This window comes from Pezoporus flaviventris, unplaced genomic scaffold, assembly GCF_033815535.1.
Source record: "Pezoporus flaviventris isolate CSIRO_AGI_PZ_B2104156 unplaced genomic scaffold, CSIRO_AGI_Pfla_v1 ptg000290l, whole genome shotgun sequence".
Taxonomy (NCBI): Eukaryota; Metazoa; Chordata; class Aves; order Psittaciformes; family Psittacidae; genus Pezoporus; species Pezoporus flaviventris.
Window position 1 is genome coordinate 28,352 of NW_026892837.1, and position 15,275 is coordinate 43,626.

At 58.9% G+C, this 15,275-nt stretch overlaps 1 protein-coding gene across 1 annotated transcript; it reads left to right on the forward strand.

Moving 5' to 3' along the window:
- Positions 1–370: 370 nt before the first annotated feature.
- Positions 371–4,754, forward strand: LOC133263343 (uncharacterized; the record flags this gene model as incomplete). Its single annotated transcript, XM_061443089.1, is given in 15 exon segments — positions 371–411; positions 529–561; positions 883–907; positions 1,084–1,204; positions 1,294–1,432; positions 1,952–2,033; positions 2,124–2,269; positions 2,842–2,851; positions 2,944–3,087; positions 3,472–3,552; positions 3,636–3,739; positions 3,813–3,868; positions 4,067–4,198; positions 4,262–4,376; positions 4,465–4,754. Coding segments are annotated over 15 exon segments (1,404 nt in total), but the record flags the coding sequence as incomplete, so codon positions are not given.
- Between the last annotated feature and the right edge of the window lie 10,521 nt (positions 4,755–15,275).

A 15,275-nucleotide genomic window follows, 5' to 3' on the forward strand; every position in this document is an offset into this window, starting at 1 on the left:
ATAGAACACTATTATACAGACGCCAGGCGGTACTACGACTCCCATCATGCCGCGCGGCACGCATAGAGCACCACGAGGGCGTCGCCCAAGTTGGACTACAACTCCCATGATGCAGTGCGATACCCCTACACCACCACTAAGGCACTGCCCGGCTTGGACTACAACTCCCGTCGTGCCGCGCGGCGCTCCCAGCGCGCCAATTTCGCCCATCATGGCGGAGCTGGAGCTCCCCTCCGATCCCGACCTGCGCTGGTTGGAGCCCGCGGGACCCCCCAGTGGGGGCTTTTGGGGTCCTGGGGGGGTTGGGGTGCTCCTGACCCCCTCTCTTTGTCTCCCCCCCACCTCCAGGCTGTGCACGGGGCCCTGTGCCCCCATCCGGGAGTACATCATGGGCCACGTGCGGCACCCGCGGTGAGGGGGGCACCCCAACATCTGGGGGGGAGGAACTGCAACATCTGGAGGGACCCCAAACCTCGGATCGGTCCCTAAAATACATGACGGGGGGGGGGGGGGGGGTTGTTCCTATAGGAATGTGGAGAAGATCAAAGGGAACCTGCTGTGGTATCCGCTGCACCCAAAAAAGGGGGGGGGACCCAAAGCTGCCCCCTCTGGGGACCCCCAAGCTCCTTGGAGAGCCTCCAAAACCCCTCCAAAATTGCATTGGGATCCCAAGACCCACCCCAGCACCCCCCAATTCCCCCTGTGACCCCCCCCAACCTCTTTTCTCCTCCCAAATCCATGCACAGGAGCCCCAAATTCCTTTAGGACAACTCCAAATCCCATTGGGATACCCAGGAACCCCCAATTCCCTCCCATGACACCCCCCCCGACCCCCCCCAACTCCTCCTTTAACCCCCGTTTCCTCCTTAACTCGGGGCTCAGGTACTGGCACCTCGAGGAGATTCAGGTTTGGGTGGGGGAGGGTTTGGGGGGGGCTCTATGGGGTTTTGGGGAGTCCCAGAGGGATGGGGGGGGGCAAGATTTGGGCGGGAGTGCAAATTTGAGGGGTGGTGGATGGAGAAAAAATGGGGCTTAAGGATGGGGGGGTGGTGTCCTCAGGTGACCTTTGGTGTCTCTCCCCAGCGAGGGGCGGGGTCAAGCACGCCTTATATGGAAGTGCATGAGGCCTTGGAGCAGGTGAGGGCGGAGCTTAAAGTGATGGGCGGGGCCGTGGGCGAGGCCGGGGCAGCGGTGCTGGAGCTGGGTGAGTTCATTGGGGGGTGGGGTGGGGGGTAAGGAGGCGGGGCTACCGGTCACCTGACCTGAGGATCTGCTCCCTTTGTTTCCTTGTAGAAGAGGCACTGGGGGCGGAGCTTAACGGCCAGGGGGCGGAGCGTCGTCGGGGGGAGGAGCTTCACGCCCTGGGGGCGGAGGCGGCCCAGGAGGGGCTGCGGCTGCGGAGGGAGCGGGCCCAGATAAGCTCCGCCCACCCGTAAGCGAGGAGTGGGCGGGGCTTCCCCATGGGTATCCCAATGGGGGCGGGGGGCAGCATTCCCATGATGCTCTGCGCTTGCAGGGAGCCGGGGCCAAAGGTGGGACTAACGTCGAAATTGGCGGTAAGAAGGGGCGGGGCTTATTGGGAAGGAGGAGGGGCTTATGGACGGGGGAGGGGTCTGAGCGTGGCCACGCCCCCATTGCCCCCCCCCCCCCAGGCCGTGTGCAAGCTGCGGGAGGAGGCCCTGGAGGAGCTTATGAGGGGTGGGGCTTAGGGGGAGGAGCTTAGGAGAGGGGAGGGACTTAAGAAATGGGGCTTTGGGAGGGGGTGGAGCTTGGGGAAGGGGCAGAGCCAGTGGGCTGCTGGGGGTGTGGCTTAAAGGGGGCAGGACTTCCCTTATAAGGTTCTGAGGGTGTGGCCCCAGGGTACTAGGGAAGGGGTGGGGCTACCGGTGGGTGGAGCCAACAGAGGGGCGGGGTTGCGTCCTCCCCCCCATTCCCCGTTGTTCCATTGCAGGAAGGGGTACCCCAAAATCAGCCCTGACCTTGACCCCAACCCTGACCCTGATGCTCAGCCCCCTATGAAGACCCTCATCCAGGTAAATGGGGGGACTTGAGGGGCACATTTGGTGGTGCTTTAGGGCTCGGAGCTCCCCATTGATGTGGGATTCCCCCTTTGCACCTCCCAGGACTGCTGGGTGGATGTGGGGGGACTCTGGGACCTCATCCACTCCTTGGCCTCCCGCCTGTCCCCCCTGAGGCTCCGGCTCCTCCAGCTGCAGGAGGAGATCCAGCAGCACCTGGAGGGGGACCCCAAAGCCCAGCAGGCTGCCAGGTAAAACCCTGCACCCCAAAACACCTCCCTGAACCCCAAAACCACCCCTCTGCACCCCAAACCACCCACTTGCACTCCAAAACCATTCCCCCTGCACCCCAAAGCACACCCCCTGCATCTGAAAACACCCCCTCTGCACCCCAAAACCATCCCCCCTGCACCCCAAAACAATCCACTACTTTTCAAACCATCTCCCCTGCACCTCAAAACCTTATCCCCTGCACCTCAAAACACACCCCCTGCACCCTAAAACCACCCCCATGCACCCAAAACCTCCCTATGGAGTCCCTCATGCACCCAAAACCCTCTCAAGGGCCCCCTGAATGTGTCCTGCAGCCCGGTTTCCCCCCCTGCACCCCAAAACTGCCCCTGGGCCCTCCCCCATGACCTTTTCCTCCCCACTCCTGAACCTCAGAACCCTTTAGGGATCCTCTCTGTACTTTAAACCCCACTGGGTTTCCTTCTGAAGTGGGTGCTGGGCTCATAGGGGTCCTTAAAGCCCCCCCAGATTCTCCCTAAACCCAGTGATGGGACCTTTTGGGGTGCCCCCAATCCCTCCATGGTCCCTGCAGTCCTTTTATGGTCCCGTCCCCCCCCCAAAAAGGGTTCTTGAACCCCTTTGGGCCTCCCAAACTCCCCTCAACGTTTGGCTTTGGGGCCCCGTTGCCCCCCAGGTTGATGCTGGAGCCACGGGGCTCTCAGGGGCTTGGGAGGCCCTGATCCAGCAGGTCCAGAAGCTACGGGGCAGCCCCATGGACTCCCCAGAAACTGCCCTGGGGCCACTGAGGAGGCAGCTGCAGGAGGGGAAGCAGCGGCTGGTGGGTGCCAACGGGGGAATGTGGGGATCTGGGAGGAGTCCTGATGGGTTTGGGGGGGTCTGGGGGGTGGAATTTGATGGTTATGGGGAGGGGTTGGGGTCCCTAAAGGGTCCCAGCACCACTTTTTGGGAGGGATGAGGGATATCTGGGGGTCCTGGAGGGGGATTTTGGGTCTATAGGGGATGATCTGGGGGAGTTTGGGGCTTCAGCATTGCTGGGAGGGGGATCTGGGGTTCTGGATTGGTTTGGGGTGAAGGGAGAGGTTTTGGGGAGAAATATGGGGCGATATTTAAGGTGTTTGGGGGTCTTGAGGGGGTATTTGGGTCCCTCCCATGGCTTTGGGGTCCCTCATTTCCTTGTGTCCCCCCCCTCCACCCCTTCCAGTCCCGCCGCTGGATCCAGCTCCGGGCTCTGGCCCCATCCAATGAGAAGCTCCGAGCGCAGCTGTGCCCCCTGCAGGCCCAGGTGAGTAACGAGGGGGAGGGAAGTGGGGCGGGGCTTAATGGTGAGTGGGCGAGGCCTCAGAGCTTTGGCCACGCCCCTTTCAGGCCCGAGGAGCTGTGCGGCTTCCCCCAGGGCTGCAGGGGGAAGGATAGCGGCTGCAGGAAGCGCTGAGCATGCTGGGAAAGGAGAGGGTGCCCCTCCCCCCGAGGTGGATTGGGGGGGGGGAGGGTGGTGGGGGAGGAGGGGGAAGGGCTGTGCTGACCCCTCCATTCTCCCTCTAGCCCCGCCGACTGCCCACTGCAGACAATCAGATGTGCCCTAGGAATGGCAGAGAGTGAGGGGGGGGAGGGGCCATAAAGGGGGAGGGGAATTGGAAGGAGGGGCCATAGAGGGGGCAGGGGTCATAAAGAGGGGGAAGGCCATAAAGGGGGAAGGGCAATGCGAGAAGGGGACATAAAGGGGGGCGGGGCAATGGAAGGAGGGGTCATAAAGGGGGGAGGGCAATGGGGCCGTTGCTAAGGGGTGTTTGTGCCTCAGCCCCCACAGGGGGCGCTGTTGCTGGCGGCAGAGCTGCGGGGGGAGCTGGAACAGCTGCAGGAGGTGAGGTCAGCACAAGGGGCGTGGTCAGCGCAAGGGGCGGGACCCGGGAAGCCCCGCCCACCCCGCGGTGAGTGAGGGGGACGAGCTGGGGGGTGAGGGTGTGGCCTACGCTGACCCCGTCCCTTTGCAGCACCCGCGGAGGGCGTGGCCATCGCCGAGCTCCTCCCCCAGCTGCAGGCGCTGTCCATTCGGGTCCAGCAGTGCCTCGAGGGCTGGCCCCACCTCCAGGACGTCATCAGCCAATGGTGAGACGGCGAGGGTGGGTCCGTGAGCGGCCACGCCCACCATGTGTGATGTCACATTCCCCCTTCCCCCCTCCTTCGTCTCCCATAGGTGGGAGCAGCCGGCTCAGTGGATACTGGCCGCGCCCCCCAGCAACATCCCCTTCTCCCATTGGCTGAAGCGCTGGTCCCAGGCCACCCGTGCCCTAAACTTGCACCGCCCCCTCCCCTTAGCGCCACCCACCAGCGACAAGGAAAGGTGTGACCAGAGCAAGCCCCACCCCTGAGCCTCGGTTTCATCAGATGCTCCTATTGGATGGGGTGCAGGAGGCAGGGCTTGAGGGGGGTGTGGCCACAAGGCTGCGGTCCTGGAAGCGGAATAGAGTAGGTCCTATAGAAATAGAGCAGTAAATAAAGCAGGTCCTGTGTTAATTACATGTAAATGAGGTTGCACCCATGTTAATGAGATGCAAAGCAGGTCTTGTGTTAATAAACTCGTCCCTCCTGTAGTAACAGCATGTCAACAAAGCAGAGCCTCCAATAACAATGCACAGATAACGTGTGGCCTACAGTAACACATAAATAAAGCAGGTCCTACAGTAACGAAAGTGTAAACAAAGCAGGTCCTGACATAATAAATTCCCTTATAAAGCACGACCTACAATAACAGCCTGGGAATAAAGTAGGACCTACAGGAATATGTAAATTAGACAGGCTCTATGTTAATAACAGGTACATAAAAGTAGATCCTACATTAAGAACTTGTAAATAAGTTACTCAGTAAAGTGGGTCCTGACATAACAACCACCCCCAATACAGTACGTCCTACAGGAATGAAACTGTAAATACAACATGTAAATAAAGTAGGCCCTACATTAATAACTCCCTCAAAAAAATGGGTCCTACAATAATACCTCCTCGATAAAGTAGGACCTACAATAAGGGCCCATAAATGAAGTAGGTCCTGCCCCAATACCCTGTCAATAGAGCAGATCCAACAGCAACCGTACATAAAATAGGTCCTACATTAATAAGTGAGTAAATACAGGAGGTCCTGGCGCAGCACCATGTAAATACAGGAGGTCCTACAGTAAGAACGTGCAAATACGAGTGGCTCCATGTTAATGACATGTAAATAAAGCAGGTCCTCCACTAAAAAGACGCAAATTAAGTAGGCCCTCCATTAATAACATGTAAATAAGGAAGGGTCTGTGTTAGTAACATGTAAATAAGTTCAACCCTACATGAACTGCGTGTGAGTAAAGCAGGTCCTACGCTAATTGCATGTAAATAAGGGGGGGGGTAATGATGGTGGGATGAGAAATGGGGAGGGATGGAGGGAGAGGGGGAGAAATGGCAGGAATGTGGGGAATGGGGGTGGGAAAAAGGGGAGGGGGAATGGGGCGCATAAGGGGGGGAGGAGAAGAGGGGACAAATGGGGGGCAGGGGCAAGGAAAAGCCCCATATTCAGGGCCATGGGGGGGCAGCCGGGACGGGGTTAAATGGGGACACGAGTTGGGGAGCTCAGAGCTGATTGGCTGTTGCCTGGGCAACGGTCGCCAGAACGAGGCGGGGGGGGGGGCAGGGTTGCCTGGCAACGCGCCGCACGGTGGAAGCTCACTGGCCGTCACCTGGCAACGCGCGGGAAGCGGTACGCGGAGACCCCGTTGCCTAGCAACCAACCCGGAAGTGTGGCGAGCATCGCGGAACGGGGATGGGGAAAGGCCGAAATGCGGGGGGAGGGGGGAGAAGAGGCCTCGATTTCCTGTGAAATCTTTATTTATTGGTTAATTTTCCATTTTATACATTCTTAAGGTGATGCCTCACGCCTTCCCTCCCCTTCCCCCCCCCCGCTATTTACATCGGTGTCAATAAGGCTTCGGATCGACCCCCCCATCCCCCTTTATCCTCCCCTCTCCCATCCCGGCTATAAAGAGGGGGGGAGATCCCCACCCCCGACACCCCCGGGTGGGGGATGGGAGGTTGTGTCCATTGGGGACCATCCCCCCCCCCCGTTTTGGAAGCTGAGGGCACCCAGGGCTGCTCCGGGAGTCGCTGCGGGGGGACCAGCCTCTGCCCAGCCGGCTCGGGGAGGTCCCTCACGGGCTGCTCTTCCTCAGTGCCTTTGGTCCGGAGGTGGAGCATGCGAGGGGTCACAGCTCAACCTGGGCCATGGAACAGGGCGTCACGGCCACCTACGAGGAGTGGAGAGGGACCGACATTGGCACAGCAGAGAATCATGGAATCCCAGAGTGGGCTGGGCTGGGCTGGAAGGGACCTTAAAGCTCACCCAGCTCCAACCCCCAAAGCCACAGGCAGGGACACCTTCCACTAGAGCAGCTTGCTCCATGGCTCTGTGTCTCTGTGCACTCCCAGGGCATCCTGGGGATACCCCTAGAGAATCCCAGAGAATGCCTGCAGCACCTCCAGAGCACCCCATGGACCCAGTCAGAGCTCATGCATCACAATGACCTTGGGGACATGGAGACCACAGGGGTGGCTGATTCTGGAACTCCCCGTGTTCAGGTGTGTGAGGTCACAGAACCCCACAGAACCCTTCAGAGGAGGCACCGGGAGATGACAGCTGCCCCAGGGAACACAAGCTACCGGTGGAGGAGGCAAGAGCAGCTCCTCTGGTGGTTCCTGTCTTGGTGTCTCGGAGCCGGTGGCGCCTGTGGACAGAGGAGCGTGCAACGAGGTGGGTGGCGATGGCGATCTTGGGGTGCTGTAGGAGTTGCCAGAACACCTCAAGAGACTTCCCCAGAGTGGCTGCTTTGGACTCGGTGTGTGAGTTGGGGTGGCTGAGCCGGCAGCGGAGCGCTGCGGCTTCCAAGGGATGATCCTGGGATCTGCCCTCATTTCTTGTGGGGAGAGCAAGGGCCTGTGGGGATGGGACAAGGGGGATGGCTTTAACGTGACATAGAGGGGAGATTGAGGCAAGGCAAGGGTTAGGGTTAGGGTTAGGGTTAGGGTTAGGGTTAGGGTTAGGGTTAGGGTTAGGGTTAGGGTTAGGGCAGGAGAGACAGGCGAGACCAGACCAGGAGAGGCAAGGCAAGAGAAGGTAAGGGAAGGCAAGGCCCATGAAGGGAAGGCCAGCCCGGGTCAGTCAAGGGAAGGCAAGGACAGTTAAGGCAAGGTAAGGCTAGGCAAGGCAAGGCTAGTTTAGGTCTAGACAGGCCATGCAAGGCCAGGTAAGGCCAGGTAAGGAAAGGCCAGGCAAGGCCAAGCAGGTCAGGTCCAGACCAGGCCAGGCCAGGCTAATAAAGGCAATGCAAGGCCAGGAAATCACAGGGAAGGCAAAGCCAGGCCAGGACAGAAAAGGCCAGGCAGGGCCAGGGAAGACCAGGCCAGGTCAGGCCGTGCCATGCCAGCCGAGGCGAGGCAAGGCAAGGCAAGGCTACTCCAGGACAGGCAATGCTAGGCCAGGTAAGTCAGGGTAAAGCAATGCAAGGCACGGCCAGTCAAGGGCAGGCAATGCTAGGCCAGGTTAGGCCAGGTAAGTCAAGGCAAGGAAATGCCAGGCAAGGCAAGGCAAGGCAAGAAAGGCAAGGCAAGGGAAGGCAAGGGAAGACAAGTCAAGTCAAGGCAAGGCAAGAGAAGGCAAGGCAAGGCAAGAGAAGGCCAGACCAGGCCAAGCCATGCAAGGGAAGACCAGACCAGGCCAGGCAAGGCAAGGCCAAGCAAGGCAAGGCTAGTCAGGACTGGCCAGTCCATGCAAGGACAGGTAAAGGACAGGTAAGGCAAGGCAAGGCAAGGCAAGGCCCATACAGTAGTGGCAGCACAGGACAGGTAAGGGCAGGCAAGGGCAGGCAAGCTCAGGCCAATCAAGGCCAGCCAGGGCAAGGCCAGACCAGGTTAGGCCATGCAAGGCAGGGCTAGGCAAGGAAAGGCAAGCCCATGCCAGTCTTGATCAGGTTATACCAAGCACGGCCAGGTAAGGCCAGTCCAGGCACGGCCAAGCAGGTCAAGGCCAGGCCAGGCCAGGCCAAGCAAGGTCAGGCCAGGAGAGGCCAGGATAGGCCAATCATGGCAATGTAAGGACAGGAAAGGACAGTTTAGGCAAGGCCAGGCCAGGCAAGGATAGGCCAAGCAAGGCCAGGGAATTCAAGGCCAGGCCAGGACATGACAGGCCAGGCCAGGCAAGGCAATTCAAAGCAAGGCAAGGCTAGGTAAGGCAAGACAACGCAAGGCATAGCAAGTCCAGGACAGGCAATGCAAGGCCAGGTAAGGCCAGGCAAGGCAAAGCAATACAAGGCAAGGGGAGTTAAAACAAGGCAAGGCAAGGCACATCTGGCAAGGAAAGGCAAGGCAAGGCACGTCTAGCAGCGGAAGGCAAGGCAAGGCACGTCTAGCAATGGAAGGCAAGGCAATGCAAGGAGACCACAGGACAGGCGATGCTAGGCCAGGTAAGGCCAGGTAAGGGAATACAAGGCACGGCCAGTCCAGGCCAGGCAAGGCAAGGCCAGGTTAGGCCAGGTAAGTCAAGGCAAGGAAAGGCCAGGCAAGGCAAGGCAAGGCTAGGTAAGGCAAGACAATGCAAGGCATAGCAAGTCCAGGACAGGCAATGCAAGGCCACCTAAGGACAGGCAAGGCCAGGCAAGGCAAGGCAATACAAGGCAAGGGGAGTTAAAACAAGGCAAGGCAAGGCCAGGCCAGGTCATGACAGGCCAGGCCAAGCAAGGCAATTCAAGTCAAGGCAAGTCAAGACAAGGCAAGGCAAGGCTATGCAAGGAAAGGGAAAGCAAGGCAAGTCCAGGATAGGCAATGCAAGGCCAGGTAAGGCTAGGCCAGGCAAGGCAAGACAAGGCAAGGCAAGGAAAAGGAAGGCAAGGCAAGGGAAGGCAAGGCCAGGCCAGGCCAGGCAAGGCCAGGCCAGGCAAGGCAAGGTAAGTTTAGGCAAGGCAAGGCAAGGTAAGGCTAGGCAAGGCACAGCAAGGTAAGGCTAGGCAAGGCAAGGCAAGGCAAGGCTAGACAAGGCAAGGCAACACAAGGTAAAGCAAGTCCAGGACAGGCAATGGAATGCCTGGTAAGGCCAGGCCGGGCCAGGTCAGGCAAGGCAAGGCAAGGCCAGGCACGACAAGGTAAGTCTAGGCAACGCCAGGCCAGTCCAGGACTGGCCAGTCCATGCAAGGCCAGGTAAAGGCCATGTAAGACAAGGTAAGGCAAGGTAAGGCAAGGCAAGGCCCATACAGTAGCTGCAGTTCAGGACAGGTAAGGCAAGCCCAGGAGAGGTAAGACCAAGTAAGGCAAGGCCTGGCCAGCCAAGGCCAGGCCTGGCCACTAAAGCTCAGGCCAATCAAGGCCAGCCAGGTCAAGGCCAGTCCAGGCTAGGCAATGCAAGGAAAGGCTAGGCAGGGAAAAGCAAGGCAAGGCAAGGCAAGGCAAGGCCAGGCAAGGCCAGGCCAGGCAAGGCCAAGCAGGTCAAGGCCAGGCCAGGCCAGGCAAGGCTAGACCAGGCAAGGCAATTCAAAGCAAGGCAAGGCAAGGCAAGGCAAGGCCAGGCAAGGCCAGGCCAGGCAAGGCCAAGCAGGTCAAGGCCAGGCCAGGCCAGGCAAGGCTAGACCAGGCAAGGCAATTCAAAGCAAGGCAAGGCTAGGTCAAGGCCAGGCCAGGCCAGGCAAGGCTAGACCAGGCAAGGCAATTCAAAGCAAGGCAAGGCTAGGCAAGGCAAGGCAATGCAAGGCAAGGTAAGTCCAGGACAGGCAATGCTAGGCCAGGTAAGACCAGGTAAGTTAATGCAAGGCAATACAAGTTCAGGACAGGCAATGCAAGGCCTGTTAAGGCCAGGTCAGGCAAGGCATGGAAAGGCCAGGCATGGAAAGGCAAGACAAGGCAAGGAAAGGGAAGGCCAGGCCACGCCAGGCCAGGCCATGAAGGCAAGGCCAGGACAGGCCAGGCAAGGCAAGGAAAGGCAACATAAGGATAGGCAAGGCAATACCAGGCCAGGCAAGGCCAAGCAGGTCAAGGCCAGGCCAGGCCAGGCCAATCAAGGCAGTGCAAGACTAGCAAAGGACACGGAAGGCAAGGCCAGTCCAGGCCAAACCAGGCCAGGCCAGACAAGGCAAGGCCAGGCCAGGCCAGGCAAGGCCATGCCAGGCAAGGCTAGGCAAGGCAGGGCAAAGCAAGGCAATACAGGTTAAGGTAAGGCCAGGCAAGGCCAGCAAAGGCAAGGTAAGGCCAGGTCAGGCCAGGCCATGAAGGCAAGGCCAGGCCAGGCAAGGCAAGGCAAGGCCATGCAAGGCAAGGTAAAGCTAGGCAAGGCAAGGCCAGTCCAGGACTGGCCAGTGCATGCAAGGTCAGGGAAGGCCAGGCAAGGCAGGTAAGGAAAAGTAAGGCCATGAAAGGCAAGGTAAGGCTAGGCAAGGCAAGGCTAGTCCAGGACTGGCCAGTGCATGCAAGGTCAGGGAAGGCAGGTAAGGCCATGTAAGGCCAGGTCAGGCAAGGAAAAGTAAGGCCAGCAAGGCAAGGCAAGGCAAGGCCAGTCCAGGACTCGACAGTATATGCAAGGCCAGGTAAGACAAGGTAAGGCCAGGCCAGACCAGGTAAGGCCAGGTCAGGCAGGGCCAGTGAAGGCCAGCAGGGCAAGGCAAGGCAAAGCTAGGCAAGGCAAGGCAAGTCATATCAACGCAAGGCAAGGCAAGGCTAGTCAAGGCAAGGCAAGTCTAGTCAAGGCAAGGCAAGGCAAGGCAAGGCAAGGTAATACAAGGCAAGTCCAGGACAGTCAGTGCAAGCCAGGTAAGGCCAGGCAAGGCCAGACCAAACAGGCCTGCCCAGTTCATATAAAACCAGGCCAGGCCAGGCAAGGCCAGGCAAGGCAATGCAATACAAGGGAAGGCAAGGCAAGTTTAGCCAGGCCAGGCCAGACAAGGCAAGGCATGACCAGGAGAAGCAATGCCAGGCAAGGCAAGGCAAGGCCAGGCAAGGCAGGGCAAGGCAAGGCAAAACAGGGTAAGGCAAGGCCAAGCAAGGCAATGCAATACAAGGGAAGGCAAGGCAAGGCAAGGCATGGGAAGGACAGGCCAGACAAGGCAAGGCATGGCCAGGAGAAGCAATGCCAGGCAAGGCAAGGCACGGCAAGGCCAGGCCAGGCCTGGCCAGGTAGGCAAGGCCAGGCAAGGCAGGGCAAGGTAAGGCAAAACAAGGCAAGGCAATACAGGGAAAGGCAAGGCCAGGCAAGGCAAGGCATGCCCAGGCTAGGCCAGGCCATGAAGGCAAGGCCAGGCCAGGCCGGGCCAGGCAAGGCTAGGCAAGGCAATGCCAGGCAAGGCAAGGTAAGGCTAGGGAAGGACAGGCCAGGCAACCAAGGCAAGGCAAGGCGAGGCAAGGCAAGGCAAGGCTAGACAAGGCAAGGCAACACAAGGTAAAGCAAGTCCAAGACAGGCAATGGAAGGCCTGGTAAGGCCAGGCCGGGCGAGGTCATACAAAATCAGGGCAATGCAAGGAAAGGCCAGGCCAGGCAAGGCAAGGCAAGGCCATGCAAGGCAAGGTTAAGGATAGCAAGGCAAGGCCTGTGCAGGACTGGCCAGGCAAGGCTAGGACAGGCAAGGCAAGGCCAGGCCAGGCAAGCTAGGACAGTCCAGTTAAGGGCAGGCCAGGCCAGGCCAGGGAAGGCCAGGTGAGTCTAGGCAAATCAAGGCCAGGCAAGGCACGGCAATGCAAGGCAGTGCAAGGCCACTCCAGGACATGCCAGGACAGGCATTGCAATGCCAGATAAGACCAGGTAAGGCCAGGTAAGGATAGGTAATATCAGGACAGACAAGGCCAGCCAACGCCAGGCCAGGCCAGGCCAGTAAAGGAAATGAGAGGCAAGGCCAGGCAAGCCAAGCCAAGGAAATGAGAGGCAAGGCCAGGCCAGGCAAGGCAAGGCAAGGCAGAGCAGGGCAGGGCAAGGCAAGGCAAGGCAGGGCAAGGCAGGGCAGGGCAAGGCAGGGCAGGGCAAGGCAGGGCAGGGCAGGGCAAGGCAGGGAAGGGCAGGGCAGGGCAGGGCAAGGCAAGGCAAGGGAAGGCAAGGCAAGGCCAGAAAAAGCAAGGCATGAAAATGAAAGGCCAGGCAAGCCAGGCGCTGCCAGGCCACACCAGGCAATGCAAGGCCAGGCCAGGCCAGGCCAGGCAAGGTAAGGGAAGGAAAGGGCAGGCTAAGCAATGTAAGTCTAGACAAGAAAAAGCCAGACAAGGCAAGGTAAGGCTAGGCAAGGCAAGACCAGTCCAGGACTTGCCAGTCCCTGCAAGGCCAGGTAAGGCTAGGTAAGGCCAGGTAAGGCCAGGTAAGGCCAGGTCAGGTGTTGCAGAATGGCTCCAAGAGCAAGGCCATGGATCCTTAGAGGCCTTGTGCAAGCAAAGCAAAGTGTAGGCCTCACAGGTAACCAGAAACCGGACGTGGGAGGAGAATGTAAAAGAATCCATGTAGAACTAACCAATAATGTTGTGACTAGTAGGCATGGCTAACACCACGCGGATATAAGCGATGTGCGCCACAAATAAAGTAGAAGCTTGCTTATCACCCATATTGGGTTGGCGTGTCTTGCTTCTCCTCGCCGCTAACAGCCTTGCTTTCTCTAGCCTTGCCTTGCCTTGCCTTGCCTTGGTTGCCTGGCCTGGCCTGTCCTTCCCTAGCCTTACCTTGCCTTGCCTGGCATTGCCTTGCCTTGCCTGGCCTGGCCTGGCCTGGCCTGGCCTGGTTTTATATGAACTGGGCAGGCCTGGTTGGTCTGGCCTTGCCTGGCCTTACCTGGCATTGCATTGACTGTCCTGGACTTCCCTTGTATTACCTTGCCTTGCCTTGCCTTCACTAGCCTTGCCTTGTCTTGCATTGCCTTGCCTTGCCTTGCCTTGCCTAGCCTTACCTTGCCTTGCATGGCCTTGCCTTGCCTGGCCTGGCCTTGACTTCATGGCCTGGCTTGGCCTGGGCTTACCTTGCCTTACCTGGCCTTGCCTTAACCTGTATTGCCTGGCCTTGCCTTGTCTTGCCTTGCCTTGCCTTGCTTTGCCTTTCCTGGCTTTACCTGGCCTTGCATTGCCTGTCCGGGACTGGCCTTGCCTTGCCTTGCTTTGCTTTGCCTTGGTTTTCCTGGCCTTGCCTGGCCTGGTCTGTCCTGGTTTGTCCTGGCCTTGTCTTGCCTTGCCTTGCCTGACCTGGCATTGCCTCTGCTGGCCTTTACTTGCCTTGTTTTAACTTGCCTTGTATTGTCTGGCCTTGCCTGGCCTTCGCTGGCATTGCCTTGCCTTGCCTTGCCTTGCCTTTCCTGGCATTGCCTTACATAGCCTTACCTACCTTACCTAGCATAGCATTGACTGTCCTGGAGTGGCCTTGCCTTGCCTGGCCTGGCCTGGCCTTCCCTTTCCTTGAATTGCCTAGCCTGGCCTTACCTGGCATTGCATTACCTGCCCTTTCATTCCCTGTCCTGGACTTGCCTTGCCTTGACTTGCCTTCACTTGCCTTCACTTGCTTTGCCTTACCAGGCCTTACCTAGCCTTGCATTGCCTGTCCTGGACTGCCCTCGCCTTGCCTTGCCTTCCTTTGCCTGGCCTTGCCTTTCCTTGCCTTGCTTTTCTTTGCCTTGCCTTGTCTTGCCGGGCCTGGCATTGCCTCACCTTGTTTTAACTCGCCTTACCTTGTATTGCCTTGCTTGCCTGGCCTTGCCTGGCCTTAGCTGCCCTTGCATTGCCTGTCCTGGACTTGCTATGCCGTGCATTGTCTTGCCTTACCTAGCCTTGCCTTGCTTTGAATTCCCTTGCCTGGCCTGGCCTGTCATGGCCTGGCCTGGCCTTGAATTCCCTGGCCTTGCCTGGCCTATCCTTGCCTGGCCTGGCCTTGCCTGGCCTGGCCTGGCCTTGACTTCCCTGTCCTTTCCTGTCCTTGCATAGCCTGACCAAGACTGGCATCGCCTGGCCTTGCCTTTCCTTGCCTAGCCTTTCCTTGCATGGCCTAACCTGGCCTAGCCTTGCCCTGGCTGGCCTTGATTGGGCTGACCTTACCTGCCCTTGCCTGGCCTTACCTGTCCTGGCCTTGCGTTACCTGCCCTTACCTGTCCTGCACTGCTACTACTGTATGGGCCTTGCCTTGACTTGCCTTGCCTTACCTTACCTTGCCTTACACTGTCTTTACCTGGCCTTGCATGGACTGGCCAGTCCTGGACTGGCCTTGCCTTGACTAGCGTTACCTTGCCTTGCCTGGCCTTGCCTTGCCTTGCCTGGCCTGGCCGGGCCTTGCCTTCATGGCCTGGCCTGGCCTTGCCTTCCCTTACCTTGACTTGTCTTGCCTTGCCTTCCTGGCCTTTCCTTCCCTTGCCTGACCTGGCCTTACCTGGCCTTACCTTGTTTTACCTGGCCTTGCATGGACTGGCCAGTCCTGGATTGGCCTTGCCTTGCCTAGCCTTACCTTGCATTGCCTGGCCTTGCCGTGTCTTCCGTTGCCTTGCCTTGCCTTGCCTTGCTTGCCTTCCCTGGCCTTGCCTGACCTGGCCTTACCTTGCCTTGCATGGACTGGTCAGTCTTGGACTGGCCTTGCCTTGCCTGGCCTGGTCTGGACTTCCCTTGCATAGCTTGGCCTGACCTTACCTTCACTTGCCTTTCCTTGCATTCCCTTGCCTTGCCTTGCACTGACTTGCCTTGCCTGCCCTTGCCGTGCCTGGCCTGGCCTGGCCTTGCCTTGCCTGGCCTTGCCTTCCATTGCCTCTCCTTGCCTTGCCTGGCCTTTCCTTGCCTTGACTTACCTGGCCTAACCTGGCCTTGCCTTGCCTGGCCTGGCCTGGCCGTGCCTTGCATTCCCTTACCTGGCCTTACCTGGCCTAGCATCGCCTGTCTTGTGGTCTCCTTGCATTGCCTTGCCTTCCCTTGCTAGACGTGCCTTGCCTTGCCTTTCCTTGCCAGCCGTGCCTTGCCTTTCCTTGCCTTGCCTTGCCTTGCCTTGGCTGGCCTTGCCTT